Source organism: Anticarsia gemmatalis, chromosome 19 (assembly GCF_050436995.1).
Source record: "Anticarsia gemmatalis isolate Benzon Research Colony breed Stoneville strain chromosome 19, ilAntGemm2 primary, whole genome shotgun sequence".
Classification (NCBI taxonomy): Eukaryota; Metazoa; Arthropoda; class Insecta; order Lepidoptera; family Erebidae; genus Anticarsia; species Anticarsia gemmatalis.
This window is the reverse complement of record NC_134763.1, coordinates 5,035,461-5,050,564: the sequence shown is the minus strand read 5'-3', so window position 1 is coordinate 5,050,564 and position 15,104 is coordinate 5,035,461. Positions and strand designations below refer to the sequence as shown.

Genomic DNA, 15,104 nt, shown 5'->3' with positions numbered 1-15,104 from the left:
ATGAAAAATACATTTTACAATGTTTGTATAATTTATTCATCCCCCGTAACTTAAACTCATTTTAATTTATTGACGGGCTTTGGCATTTCTTCCAAAGATGCTGGGAGTGGTCTGTTTCTAAACCATGGATGTGTCAATGCCTGGGAACAATCGTAGAATAATTTGTATAAACTATCAGTGTCTATGAATTATGAACAAACCAATTAAGTACTAGAAAAACTACGACATACCTCCTTAGCTGATATTCTCTTTTTAGAGTCATACAATATGAATGACTTGACTAGATGTACGGCATCTGGTTCAACTCCTGGCAATAATTCGGGCCACGGTGTTGGCGTGGACTCCGGGAATGTTATCTTGTGGAAGTCGGGCAAGTCTGTGTGTCCCGGCCAGCTCTCTTCAGAAGGAGTACCTAAGTGTTGAAGCACTATTGCGAGCTGCTCGATGTCGGACTCACCCTGGAACGAAAACCGATAGAAACCTTTATCATTATTGAAATTTGGGCAAATGATAACAAGTAGTCTATACGAGACAAAATAAACTTCGAATTTACTAGCTTAAATGAAAAAAATGCTAGGTGAATGTGATACTAACAGCAAACAGAGGTTGTTTCGTGATAAGTTCTGCTATGATACAGCCAACTGCCCATAAGTCCACCTTTTCTGAATAGTATCTTGCGCCGTACAGCAGTTCAGGTGCCCGATACCATCTATAAGGAACGAAGGATAAATTGATAACATATATATTACTTATCGTAGTATAAACACGGTATTACACTAGTCTCACTTATTATTTGATTTTTTACCGTGTGGCAACTTGGTGTGAATACGGTCTGCCGCCGTCAGGCCAATAAAGTCTAGCAAGACCTAAGTCTGCTATCTTCAATATACCTTCGTGATTGATCAATAGATTGGCTGGTTTAAGATCCTAGAAGAATAGATAAACTTTTTAATACGATTTAAAAGCATTCAGATACGACATTTAGACTTCCATTTTCAAGTCTGTGGCGTCTCAAACGATTGCTCTATTGATTCAAAACTGAGACACAGCTTGATCATTAGTGCTCAAGTCAGAAGGCCGTTTTTTAATTCCTATTTTAGACATTGAGTCGGCGTACTAGCCAATTGTAAAGATGGACATAAAGCTAGGTACCTATGTAAAATGTGGGTACTTACCCTATGCATAACATAATGTGCGTGCATATACCGCGTGCCTTTGAGCAGCATCTCAGCATAGCTCTTAACTATCGGCAATGTCAGCTCTTGCTGGTTGTGATGCAGCATGTCCCAGAGGCCGGAGCTCATGTACTCGAGCACTAGGACCAGGCTCATGCCGCGGGGGAACATGTCGTGCAGTTTTATTATCTGTGGATAAAAAAATAAGTGGCAAAATGTCAAGAAGTCAATGTCTGACGAGGAAAAACTTTAGCTATTGTTAGTTTTTCGAAAACATTGTAAAGGTTCTATGTAAGTAAGTACATTATTATATTAAGTAAATCATTTTGATATGAATAAATTGATAAAAGATATTAAGTCAATCTCACATATTTACACCGCAGCAGCTGCAGCGCTTTGATCTCCCTCATGACATTGACTGGTATTCCATCTTCAAGGTTCTTGATGAGAATTTTCTTCAAGGCCACTTCACGGCCCGTCGGAATATGCTTCGCTTTGAAAACCAAACCATGGGCCCCCTCCCCAATACGACCAACCACTGAATAATTCGCTACATCGTTATCCATTTTTTAACTAAACATTTCCTTGAATGTTTACAATGCAAACCTGCCAAATTGCACTGCCTGACAAATAGTGGCGTTTGTTGTTTTCGGTTGCTATGGTGACGGTTTGACATTATTTTTCTTCATGTGGCTAGCTTTATTGCAATCCACTTAAACATGGTTCTATCGGCATGCAACCTATAAGTAAACAACGGACGTGTTTTCAAAAATCTATCGTTATTACGTAGGTAGTTAAATACCTACCTGTTCTAAATGATACCTTTTATAAATGAGAATAGGTACCTTGTACCTTTACCTTTATTTTTAAGACAGTTGACGGAGAAAAGCGCATACGAATGTGGGTGAATGAATTTAGATGACTATGCACAAGTTGATATCAGCTATAATAAAATGATAACCGGTCTATTTTCTAACTGTTGCAATTAAATTGCAAGAATGTTTGTCTACTAATTTACTTCGGACATTTATCGGCAGCGGATGAGTGATGCGTCCTTATCTTTACTTGGTCAGTAGTATTTATACCCTGGATACGCTTCAGTGACTTCGTTAGGACGCGTTTAAATACAAAATGAGGAGGACCGTCTTTAGAATAATCAAATATGTACTTACTTAAATACCTACCTGTTTACCTACTTTTCTGAGTATTACTTCTGCCTCCTAAAAACCCCTTTTCTTACACTTATATTTATCATAAAAACCTTCTAAAATAGACGGATAGTTTTACCTTGCTACAGTCGTACCTACCTATCAAGAAACAATTACATAGGTGGCTAGCTAAGCCTACTAAAGGATACTTAGTTATGTACTTAGTTATACCTGCCTATTTACTTTCCGTAGGTTTATCGCCCTTTGATAATGACTTTGTTGTACTTAGTTGAGTTTCAGTCGTCGGTCAGCGACCTTCACTTGCGAGACCGTCTCTCTGTCGATCAAAAACAAGTTTCGAATAAGTGTTTATTTACAAAATATTAATCAGCTTTTCCTTTTAAACAGTACGAAAAATATATTTGAACAAAGCACGCGTTCGTGTTCAGTCTAAAGTTCACAATAATTGTGTTCATAGAAAGTAGCAATAAGTACCTAGGTAGATGCATCATCCATCGCGTTAGAGCATAGTTAGGCCCATTTCATTCAATTGAGATCTGGAACTTGTGCGGCTCATCAGCAAAACTCAGTCATAAAAACATTAAGTTGGTCCAGCGTTTAGACATTCAGCGGTTTCAGAGAAAGGTAATATTTTCTTTATAAATATGATATCAACTATTTCTATAGTTTCATTGAAAAATATTCAAGAGTTCAAAATAAACAGTGCATTTAAAGTGAAACAGTCTTTATTGCAATCAATTTATAGTTAGGTCGTTGTCACAATGTCGCTTGCGCCTACATACTAGTTCAGTATATCAGTATGATTGTTTGTTCAGTTGCTGATTCATTTTATTATGTTAGTTGGATTCTTGAAAGTTATTTCTTTTATATCACTACTATATCAGTGAACGGTCATATTTTAATGTGCGTGTCTCTGTAATTCAGGTCCGCGACAATGGGACTGAAAATAAATTGTGCGGTGTTCATACTGGCATACTTTTGCTATGCAGTAGAAGGTGCAACTATCCTGGCCCTCTTCTCTTCGTTGTCATACACGGATCATGTGGTGTATCGAGGATATTTATCGTTACTTGCGCAGAGAGGACACTCTCTGATAGTAATGACGCCGTACCCTGGGAACTTTCCGTATCCCGAAGTGGAGCAAATTGTAGAACTAGACGTTGGTCAAGTATCAGCGCCTTTCTGGGATGAGTACAAAAAACTGATGACAAATACCGATGATTACTATCCAAGATTGAAAGCCATGAACGAGTTCTCGGTGAGACTAGCTATAGCACAGCTAAAGTCAAAGCAGATGGTGGCTCTCCTCATCAATCCAAATATTAAATTTGATCTGGTTATCACTGAAGCAGATGTTCCAATACTTTATGCGATCGCGGAAAAGTATCAAGCTCCACATATTTCCATCACGGCTTCCAGCGGAAAAGTGCATCAACACGAAGCCAAAGGGAATCCCATCCATCCTATTCTATATCCCGATGTCAATGCTCTAAACCATGGAAATATGAGCCACTGGGAAAAAATCGTTGAGTTCTATCGATATGTTCAAACAAAGAGTGAATATTATAATAATTATCTACCACTTTGCGAGTTGACCGCTAGAAAGCTACTGGGACTGAAGAGACCACTTCTAGAAGTGGAATATGATATAGACTTGTTGTTTATTGCAAACAATCCTGTCTTGATTGGCAACAGGCCGACTTCACCAGCTGTTATATTCGTCGATCGTATGCACATTAGGCCGGGACTCGGTTTACCACAGGTTCGTAAACATTTTGAAGTGGTCTTAAGTATTTAGACTTATGTCGATTTTCATATTTAATTTTATAATGGTGCATGTTTTGTTACAGGACTTGCGATTGCTCCTGGATTCGGCTGAAAATGGAGTAGTGTATTTTAGTTTAGGTGCAATCCAAGAATCAGAGCAGCTCTCAACATCAATCTTGCATACCCTTGCTGAGGCTTTCCGGGAGTTGCCTTTTACAGTTCTCTGGAAGATTGGTAATACGACTATGATCAACAAACCTGAAAATGTGATTGCCCATACTTGGTTCCCTCAACAACAAGTCTTAGGTAAGGTCAAAGGTTCTAAGTAGAAGGAGATGAAAGGCTTTTGTTTATACCTATAGCTTAATAATTGTTATTTTATTTCAGCTCATCCAAACGTGAAAGCGTTTATCACCCACGGTGGACCACGTTCGTTAGAAGAGGCCGTCTTTTATGAAGTACCGATTATTGGTTTCCCTAACGTGAAATCACGAAAAGTATTTATTAAACAGATTACGAAGTACGGTGCCGGAGAAGTCCTGGACCCCTACAATTTGGACAAAGAAAATTTAAAAACTATTATATCTGCTGTAACTACAAATGAAAAGTAAGTACCTAGCTGAATAAAGCTAAAATCTGAGTTTTAATGACTCGATGAGGAATAGTCGGTACTACCTTATTTGTTTAAAGATTGCGCCATTATAATATCTTTTTATAAATTGCATTATTCTTTCCACAGGTACAAATTTGCGATGACTAAACTGAAACATAAGATTTTCGATTCTCTTATATCGGGTCCTGATGATGCCGTATGGTGGACTGAGTACCTTCTACGTCACGGCAGCGCTCGTCACCTTCGTACGCCCACAGTCAGCCTCAGTATTTTCAAGTACTACATGTTGGATGTCCTGTGTTATCTGTTTGCAGGAATTGTTCTAACTTTGTATCTTATTTTTGTTACCATTCGTTTTATTGTAAGGCGTATACGCCAGCGGTTCTTTACTAGGCGTGTTGTGATTGCCGAAGCTAATACTAAGTTCAAAGCGCTATAAATTATAGTTTATTTTTTGTGTTAAATATCTGTAAGTGCTACTTAATAAACAAGCACTATTTAATAATTAATAATACCGTTGCTTCACTTTAAAATATATTTTCTTAACCTGATTGTTATTTTTATTTCTTAGATTTAACATAAATCCGACCTACGATGCTAATATACTCCTAAGAAATTATTTTACGCTTAGTTTGCCTGACTATATGATCAGTACACAAAATAATAAATTCTCGAAAATCACAATTTATTATTTAATTTCTGTAGTGCCATTGCCGTTTTCCGAACGAACATTTTTAATCTACAACAACAGCTGTCGGGTTGTCAAACCTGTCACTGTCTTGTTAATCATAAACGTCAGATACTTTGCATTTTTATGTTTATTTTGGAAATAAACAAGTAGTTTGTTGTTAAGTGTATAATGTAAAACTAATTTCAAAAAGATAGCGTCAAGATGACTGCTGTGAGAACATGTCCGGGTTTGTACTGTGGTCGTACAAATATAGACGGTGTTTGGAGTGATTGCGGTGCCTGTCCTAGGGGGTTCCGTACGAATGCCTCTAGCTACTGTGTGGAGTGCGAGGATGAGCCGACACTGTATGATGGACTGTACCTTGGGTTCATGGTGCTACTACCCATGGTCCTACATTGGACCTTTATCGATATGGTAGCGGTTGGCAAAGGGTTAGTATACTGTTACACTCTTTTCTCTTTGGCTTCATAGTTTTTCACATAAAACTTGCTGAAACAATTTGTTCTTAATTAAACAATAAAATACTGTTGGACTAAACCATAAAAATGTTAAATATATATTTCAATTTCCACAGTTAACAATATTTAGTTCCAAAACTTTAAATTTGCTGAATATAATTTTCTCTCTTCTAAATATAATATTGACATACAATTTCAGTACCAAGAACATCCTCATCCAACACCTATGTGCATTTGTGGAGGTGGCTTCAGGCACGCTGGCTGCACTGCTAGTGCTGCCACCTACTGGCAGTATAGCACTACATGTGTGCTCTCCGAAGGCCTTGTCTGACTGGTACACGTTGCTGCACAACCCCCAGCCAGATTATAAGGAGACACTGCATTGTACGCAAGAGGCTGTCTATCCATTGTAAGTAAACAGGATTATAGTTGTATAGGATTTGATTGAAATTATTGTGTATGTAAGTTTGCTCTGTATTATGTTTTTAAATATGAGGTCAGGGAAAAAGTCTTTTTGCATTATAGTATGTATGAACTTGTAATAAAATCTTTTCTTTACACAAAAAAGCTATTTGGGTACCTCATAAGCTCACTGAAAGAAACCTAATGAACCGTGTAATCATTTGTCAAATAGGGGTTTGTACTTATTCGTCTCGTCCGTTTGATACTATTAACTTTTACTTACTATTTTTTATAATATTCTCGGAGCGAGAGATTTTCTGTTACGTTTCTATTTTTATTTTATTCTGTATAAAATTTATAAAATGTTACAAGTTTTATAACAGCATTACATTACATATTTTCTTTATTTTGTCGATGTCGAGAGTAGTTATTCCGTACTGTAATTTGTTAACAAATCATTTGACTATATTTGCTTATTACAATTTTGCTTATTGTAGCAGTTGGTTTCGCTTAAATTATAAAATTACACATCAAAGTACAGCGTTTGAGATAACAATTTTACTTTACGTTAAGTTGTTTAAAATGATCAATTATTATTTGTTAATTTTAGTTCCTAACTGTAAATCTGGTAAGCTTACATATCCTTTTATGCTTGCTAGAAAATATAATAAGATTTATTCACTTATTTTTTACATTACTTATGGATATTAAAATCTACTACCAAAACGTTCGTGGATTACGAACAAAAACACACGATTTTCTCAATAATGTGCAGTTAAATGACTATGACATTATTTGTTTAACTGAAACATGGTTACTGCCGGGTTTCTTTAATAGTGAGTTGTTTGACTCGAGATATGAGGTGTACCGCGCTGACCGCGCGGGCGGCGGCCGCGGCGGCGGCGTGCTAGTGGCGGTGCGCCGCGCGCTGTGTGTGGATGAGCGAGACGCGGCCGCGGCGCCGCCCGCGCTGCCCGGTGCTGAATGCGTGCACGTTAGCATCGTCCTGACCAAAATGCCGACGTTAAAATATCTCAGGGTATTCTGTGCTTATTTTCCACATAGTGTTGAACAACAAAATAGCCAATTGGCGTTATTTGAGCACATATCTAATATAGTTTTAAATAAAACAACTGACTATTGTATGTTGCTGGGTGATTTTAATATTAGTAATGGACATTGGTCAGACAGTCATGATGGTTCCAATAGCTTAACGCTTATAAATCCTAATTTTAGTAATCTTGAGTATAATTTAAATTCATTTTTATGTTTTACTGGTTTACAACAGTTTAACGGTATTCTCAATAATAATAACAGACTTTTAGACCTAATTATTTCCAGTTTCTCGTGTAATGTTCAACGTTGTTCGAACCCGTTGACAGGTGAAGATATACAACATCATCCCGCTTTGAATATTAATTGTACGGTGAATGGCGAGACCCTGTGCCTGCCCCCTGCACCTCGCTTTATTCGTAGATTTCATAGTGCTGATTATGACTCTATAAATACTGTTTTATCAAATGTTGATTGGCACAACGAATTAGACTTGCCAGACATTACAAAATCAGTTGACACATTTTACAGCATTATTAATTCAGTAATAGAACAGTATGTTCCTTCAAAGCTCATTTCCTCCACTAAACGTTTTCCTTCTTGGTATTCTAAAGGACTTATTCAAATTATCAAGCAAAAACTAAAAGCCCATAAGAAATGGAAAATTTATGGCCGCCAGGCTGACTATTACCATTTTTCCGAACTTCGTGCTCTACAAAAAGACGTTCAAACTACGTGCTATAACCAATTTATTGAGAGCTCAGAACATAGAATAAGTACTCACTCAAAATACTTCTGGTCTTACATTAAATCTAAAATGAAATCAAGTGAATTCCCGAGTTCTGTATATCTCTCTGATGTCAACGCCACTGATGGTGCTGGTATTGCAGAACTTTTTAATACCTATTTTACCTCTGTCTTTGAACCTTCGAATGATATGGCCATTAACTTTTCCTCTAGTAATAGTTATCAATTAGTCGACATAGCTTCAGTTAATATTACAGTTCAACTTACTGAGACATATTTAAAAAAACTTGACTGCTCGAAAGGACCTGGGCCTGACGGTATACCGCCCATCTTTCTACGAAGTTGTCATAAAGTGTTAGCTCTTCCGTTATCAATTATCTTTAACCAATCTTTAACACAAGGAGTAATGCCTATCCGTTGGAAAAAGAGTCACGTAGTACCTATACTTAAAGGAGGTGATAGGTGTGACGTCACAAACTACCGTGGTATATCTAAGCTGTCTCTCATTCCTAAACTTTTAGAAAAGATTGTTTATGATTCAGTTCATCCTAAAGTTAGACAATTTATTATCCCAAATCAACATGGTTTTGTTTCTAATAGGTCTACTGAGACTAATTTATGTGAATTAGTCGATCTCGTTACTAAAACAATGGATGAAGGTTATCAGGTTGACGTCGTATATACGGATTATTCCAAAGCGTTCGATAAAATTTCCCATTCTATTCTCATAACCAAGTTAGCTAATATTGGTATTCATGGAGACCTTCTGAGGTGGCTTCAATCTTACCTTAGAAATAGAACACAGGCAGTCACTGTTAAAGGTTATACGTCCACTTTTGCTCCCGTCACTTCCGGTGTGCCTCAGGGCTCACATCTTGGGCCACTTTTATTCAATATTTTTATTAATGATGTTATTCATGTCATTAAAAGTTCTGGTTGCCTACTCTATGCCGATGACACTAAAATTTTCAGGAAAATAACTGACATCTCTGACTCTCTAGTTCTCCAAGACGATTTGTATAGTCTCGGTAATTATTGCAAATTAAATGGTCTAGTTATGAATACTAATAAATGTTATATAATCAGTTTTACAAGAAAAAAGAACCCCATAATTTTTAACTATAAACTTTTTGACACTAATCTTAAACGAATCAATGAGGTAAGAGATCTTGGTGTGATCCTCGATAGTGAACTAACTTTTAGATCTCATTATAATCATATTATTACTAAATCTTACAAAATGTTAGGATTTATTCTTAGACAAGGTAAAGAGTTTAAAAAGAAACATACATACATGATACTATACAATAGTTATGTAAGATCACACCTTGAATATGCATCTACCGTCTGGAATCCACATTTCAATGTTCATATCGATGGAATTGAGTGTATACAGAATAAATTTGTTAAACATCTGGAATATAGAAACTGCAATGATCCTAATTTTAACTTTCATTCCAATAATTTAATTTCACTACAACGTCGCCGTCTACACAATGACATAACTCTCCTATACAAAGTTTTAAACAACTTAACTGAATCCTCTTATCTTTTATTTAACATAGGTTTACGTTGTAGGCGACCAACTTCACGCTGTACTTCAGTTTTAGACGTTCCTTTTGCAAGAACCTCATATGGTAAAAATAGATTTTTTATAAGAGCATGCAGCTGCTATAATAATAAGTTTAATAATATTGACATATTTCATGAAACTTTTTCTAAATTCAAATCTCTTTTACGTACCAGTGCGGAATAACTTCTACAAGTATTGACACAATCATGTATCTAGAATAACTGTGAGATGATGTTTGTTATGTTTGCAACTTACTCTCGCATTTTTTTTGTTTAACTTAGTTTAACATTCGTTTTGTTAACTTTTTGTCGCTGAGTGCAATTCATTGTTTGAAGCTTCATTGGTGACAGTGTTAAAAATTTAATGTTTTTATTACATAATGTTATAATACTGTTTGCTTCGTTCACCACAATAAAATAAAATAAAAATAAAAAATAAAATTTGTGAATCTTGAAGCCAAAGAGATTTTATTACAAGTAATTTAGACCTAATATGATAGTATTTAACATATCTAGCATATTTTTGGGGGTGGACAGATATATATACTAGTGAGTCTATCAATAAATGTAAAATATTTTCTAATAATTTAAACCTTCATTTTCAGATACACTGTAGTTCTCCTGATATATGCGTTCAGTCTGCTGATGACAATCAGTGTGCGGCCGTGGCTGCTCACCTGGGACTCCTCCAACCCTGGCAAGAAAGCTATCTACTGTGCCTTGTACTTCTACCCTATACTTGTACTCATACACACCGTGGCTGCCGGACTCATTTGTAAGTATATACAACTAACATTTTTATTTTTTAGCCCTTTATGTGTCCCACTGCAGGGCAAAGACCTCCCCTCTTTCCTTTCTTTTTTCAAAGACCACTCCCGCACTAAGTATTGCTCTTGTGTCGTGGGGACTTTTACAAAAACACAAACAACGGCCACAGAGTACAACCAGACTCGAAATAATTATTTGTGGATCACACAAATAATTGTTTCAAGTGGGAATCAAACCCACGACCTCCCGACGCAGTGGTATCGGCGTGGCGACCTAAACCATTGCCCTTTTTCATCTTTTTGCCAATCCCTTCAAACCCGTCTGTTCTGTGCCTCCGCCACGATGGACCCGCAAATGCCGTTAGCTCATCATGCCACCTACGTCGTAGTCGGCCTCGACAACGATGTTCATCGAGTGGTGTTCAGTCTGTCACTAGCCTCGCCCATAACCCCGGATGCATGCGCGAAACATGGCCAGCTTACTCCCACTTCAATTTAGCGGTTTTTCGTCCTACAGCCGTCCCTTGAGTAATAGAGCTCAAGGTGGTATTGCGAACACGATCGTTTCGCCGAATATTATGCATGTTGCAAACCATTGGGTTACTGCCTCTTTTAGTAACTAGGTTACTACTTTTTCAAGTGTCTGCAATTAACTTAATTATCAAGTCTTCATCGTCATTTACAATCACGTGAGTTGTGACAAAATACAATATTGAATAGAAAAATAATTCCAATTTTAATTTTACTTTTCTTTACAGATTGTTCCTTCCCCTACATAATAATAATAATATCAATGATGACATCAGCATCACACTTCTCAATAAAAGGCGAGCAATCGGCCCCAGCGTTACTAATGTCGTCACTCACAAACCCGAGGAACTTGATCATATTATTGGGACACTGGCTAGTGCATGCTTATGGCATTATATCACTCACTGGGTTCAAGGAACTTTGGTACTTATCCCTAGTACCAGCTCCAGCACTATTCTACATTCTGACCGCACAGTTCACTGACCCCATGAAGATCCACAGCGACTGACAGGCAGTCGAGCGGAGTTATACATATCGCTTCAATTGACTTTGTGACAGTGATAATGATTCGGTCTCCGTAATTATATGCTCCGGTTGAACGTAGATATTAAGTTTGTATTATAGATATGGTTAATAAATTATTTTACGTTGTGATATGAGTTTTTTTATATTACCCACTCCCGTCAGTAATTTACCTATAATATCATAAGCTGCTGTAAAGGACTATTGTTGCTATCGGGCTTTCTCAATTAACAATGTAGCAAGAAACACTACAGTATTCGTTACGTATGTTCCACATTTGCTTGGCGCAGCGATGTGTGATTTGATGAAAAGTTGCTTCTGCACTCAGATTAGGTATGCCACACCACCAAATAACATTAGAAATAGTTAAGTGCTCGAAGTTGTAAATCAATTCTACTGTGTCCGACCGATGTGTCATTATAGTTGATTATAGGGATTCGATTCCGGTATGTGCCATGGATTTAAGTTATGTATTTTATTTTGTAGGTACGATACGATACGCATTATGAACTTAGTTTCAAAATCAAAAATCAAAATCAAATCATTTATTCATTTAGGTCAAGTGCTGACACTTATGATAGTCAATGATACAGAGAGTGAATTTACCGCCAGTTCAGAAGGTAGGGCCAATGAGAAGAGCTGGCAAGAAACTCCTGGCCACTCTTTTAATGTAATCGCGTCACATATTTATTTACTTTTACTTTGCTCACAACTGTTAAACAGCCTCAGTCAGCCTGCAACCACGGCCTGTGTAACCTGCGCCGAAACTTTAGGCAATCCAAGGTAAAATGCGTGAACGTGTTGTCCTGTATCGAATGCATATTAAAATGCAACGCAAAAGTTTTAAAGTTAAGGTTGGCAAATGCACAACTGAGTTTTAAAGTCTAATATAAGGCAGGCATAACCTTGAGAGCTAAATCGCAGGTAAGAACAAATAAAAATATTGAATACAGCCAAAACTATTACCGAACAGTACTTGGCACCTGACCTGCAAAAGTAATGCCAAGTTGAGCAGAAGAATAAAGAGCATCACAAAATGTTTCAAAACAAGTTCGCGTAGAACAATCGTAGGTATCTACGTAGGCAGAGGTCATGTTAAATGCAAAACCCGAGACAAAGGCCGAGGAGCAAAATAAAAAGAAACGGGCTCGTTTATAGGCGGTCTCATTATTAAACGCTTTCTTCCCCTTGCTCGCGAAAAAACCGAGAACGTTCCGACCGCATTACGCGCTTATTTGTTTGCTTATCTTTACATGTATTTTGTTATTAGATCTCATCACCGTTCTCTTTATAAAGGGATTTGTGACGGGATTAGAACAATTGTTGGGGTATTGAACGTTTATTTTATGTGTTGTGTTCTTGTACAAATGTGTCAATTGTGTTCGTAAAATGATGATAATTTTGAGAATGGTTTGTAGGGGGTAATATTTACATATGTAACGAGTAAGTATAGATACGATTCAACTGTTGGAAATGATCAGACTATTACAATTAAATAAATACAGATACAATTATTAAATTACTCTAATTAATTATTACCTTATCACATCTCAGGGAATGCTCTACGTTACGAACAAAATCCGTACTTTCGATTCCTGAGTTGAGCAGATTTACCGCGATGCTATAAAGGACGTAATTATCGGATAAACATCAGCTTCAAAATTAACCACAAAGTAAGTAATGACTACAATTCAATAATTTACAATGAATAAATATAAAAAAACAGTAAGATAATGAAGCCAGACAAAGCTCATTGACAAAGAGCTTTCGTTTTCGGTCTCTTTTCATTAACATTACTTTGGCTTCTCATTCATTGGTCCCGATATCTACTATAAATAAAATAGATACGTAGGTACCTAATTAATAAATACTGCTGAAAGTATGGATTGTATTTCAGTACAAGTAGTACTGAAATACAATCCATACTTTCATACTTTCATACTAATACCTATTATAAATACGAAAGTAACTCTGTCTGTCTGTCTCAATCACGCCTAAACTACTGAACCAATTTGCATGAAATTTGGTATGGAGATATTTAGATACCCGAGAAAGGACATAGGCTACTTTTTACCCTGGGAAAATGACGCATAATGGGAAAATTAGGGTGGCGGATGAAGGTAGAAAGAAGGTGACGAAAAGGTAGTAGAAAATAAATATAAAAAATCCTTGTTTACTTCAGTCAGTTTCATAGTCATTTAATCGCTTAAAACTCTTTGCAAAAATGGTTAACTAACAAACAGCAGTTAGAAGATCCTACACTGTTCGCAAGATCCAAACGATAAATAATGTATCATGCAGGTTTCCTACTTGTCATGTTGTGCCGCGTGTGAATTACAAATCAACGGGCGGGTTTCCACCCGAAAGGTAATATCATTCAGCGTGGTCCGTCGATTCTATTTTGTACCTAATAGAAGGAAAAACGGTTTCGAGGACTTTACATTGTTTCTGATGCACAAAGTTCTTGATAGAAATACAACTTTTAATAAGAACTTCTGGTTTGATTCAGGTTTTAAACCTGTTTCACACTCATTACCAGTATATCGATGCGCCACAAGCAGTCACTTCAAACTAAAAAAAAAATATAAACTACAATTAGGCACAGTGACCAAAAGTGACCAAAAATAACAATCAATTTACTACATAAGACTATATCTACAGTTTGTAGTAAACAGTCCGCGTCTAGTTACATTCGTCAACAAACTTGTGGTGAATATTTGGAGGTTTTGCAGCGGGCGCGGGCGGCAGAAAATGAGTGTTTCGTTCGTTTGAATGAGGCACAGACAATGAATGCATCCGGCCTTTGTACTCACACCTGTTATTAAAACTGCTGTGAAGCGTGCACCCGCTGTGTGAAATATTCTCCTTGTTTACATATGTTTTACATTAGCACTTTCAGTGAAATATGTGCAGTTTCTTAGTATAATCTCTGACGTAATTACCTACTTTATAATATCCTGTATGGTTTATCATTGCATTAATTTTGAGCTTAACTTATTCCTAGTAGTAACGTAATACGTAGAGATAACTTTGTTTATGTTACTGTTAAAGTAGCTAGAAAGTTACACTACTTGATATATACTTACAACATTTTATTTGTTGGTAGACATATTATTTTATACAGACTTGATGTATAAGTATTTCGGAAAAAGCAGCCACAACGAACATTGCATATTACAATTACCGCAAATAGAATTCAGACTAGCCTACGTAATGGTAGGTACATGGAAATACTGTCCACGTACGCATAAAACTGTTTCGAAAATTCAGGATAGCGCTGTAACAGGTGTATCGAAATATTTCTATCATAAAAATGTTTCGCAGCGTGTTCTGCGCTGAAAACGTTGCATAAAATGAGACGATGCTGTGCATTGAAAGCAAAATCGTGAACTGGAAACCTGTGAACATTCTGGAACATTGAATACGGGAAATAACGAGAGTGGGGCCCAGTTGTCGGTGAACCAGAAGCTACTCCCGCATCGATATAAGTGCTCACAATATTAGGTAACTATTATGTACCTGCGTTACTTGCCCTTTTTTATAAAATATCTGTGCAGAAGACGTGTGCTGAAGACTGCCTTTTGAAATAGCGCACAACTTTGAAACTAGGTAGGTATAAAGTGCAAGTCCTGCAACT

At 36.8% G+C, this 15,104-nt stretch overlaps 3 protein-coding genes across 4 annotated transcripts; 2 read left to right on the top strand and 1 right to left on the bottom strand.

Annotated features, from left to right (window-relative positions):
- Nucleotides 1-13: 13 nt before the first annotated feature.
- On the bottom strand, nucleotides 14-1,853 carry LOC142980893 (cyclin-dependent kinase 20). Its single transcript, XM_076126484.1, has 6 exons — nucleotides 1,544-1,853; nucleotides 1,176-1,364; nucleotides 806-927; nucleotides 595-709; nucleotides 231-458; nucleotides 14-140 (listed from the first exon to the last, which is right to left on the bottom strand). Exons 1-6 carry the CDS (start codon nucleotides 1,739-1,741, stop codon nucleotides 57-59), a joined length of 936 nt encoding a protein of 311 aa, XP_075982599.1. The 5' UTR covers nucleotides 1,742-1,853; the 3' UTR covers nucleotides 14-56.
- Nucleotides 1,854-2,688: 835 nt separating this feature from the next.
- Nucleotides 2,689-5,275, top strand: LOC142980891 (UDP-glucosyltransferase 2-like). Of its 2 annotated transcripts, XM_076126478.1 has the most exons (5): nucleotides 2,689-2,968; nucleotides 3,269-4,106; nucleotides 4,195-4,417; nucleotides 4,499-4,718; nucleotides 4,851-5,275. In XM_076126478.1, exons 2-5 carry the CDS (start codon nucleotides 3,279-3,281, stop codon nucleotides 5,161-5,163), a joined length of 1,584 nt encoding a protein of 527 aa, XP_075982593.1. In that variant the 5' UTR covers nucleotides 2,689-2,968; nucleotides 3,269-3,278; the 3' UTR covers nucleotides 5,164-5,275. The 2 variants fall into 2 exon arrangements, with proteins under 2 accessions (XP_075982593.1, XP_075982592.1); XM_076126477.1 differs by lacking the exon at nucleotides 2,689-2,968 and having other exon boundaries at nucleotides 3,198-4,106.
- A 224-nt stretch (nucleotides 5,276-5,499) lies between these two features.
- LOC142981125 (JNK1/MAPK8-associated membrane protein) lies at nucleotides 5,500-11,599 on the top strand. Its single transcript, XM_076126812.1, has 4 exons — nucleotides 5,500-5,846; nucleotides 6,073-6,282; nucleotides 10,253-10,422; nucleotides 11,173-11,599. The coding sequence occupies exons 1-4, from the start codon at nucleotides 5,617-5,619 to the stop codon at nucleotides 11,451-11,453; spliced, it is 891 nt and encodes a 296-aa protein (XP_075982927.1). The 5' UTR covers nucleotides 5,500-5,616; the 3' UTR covers nucleotides 11,454-11,599.
- The last annotated feature ends 3,505 nt before the right edge of the window (nucleotides 11,600-15,104 follow it).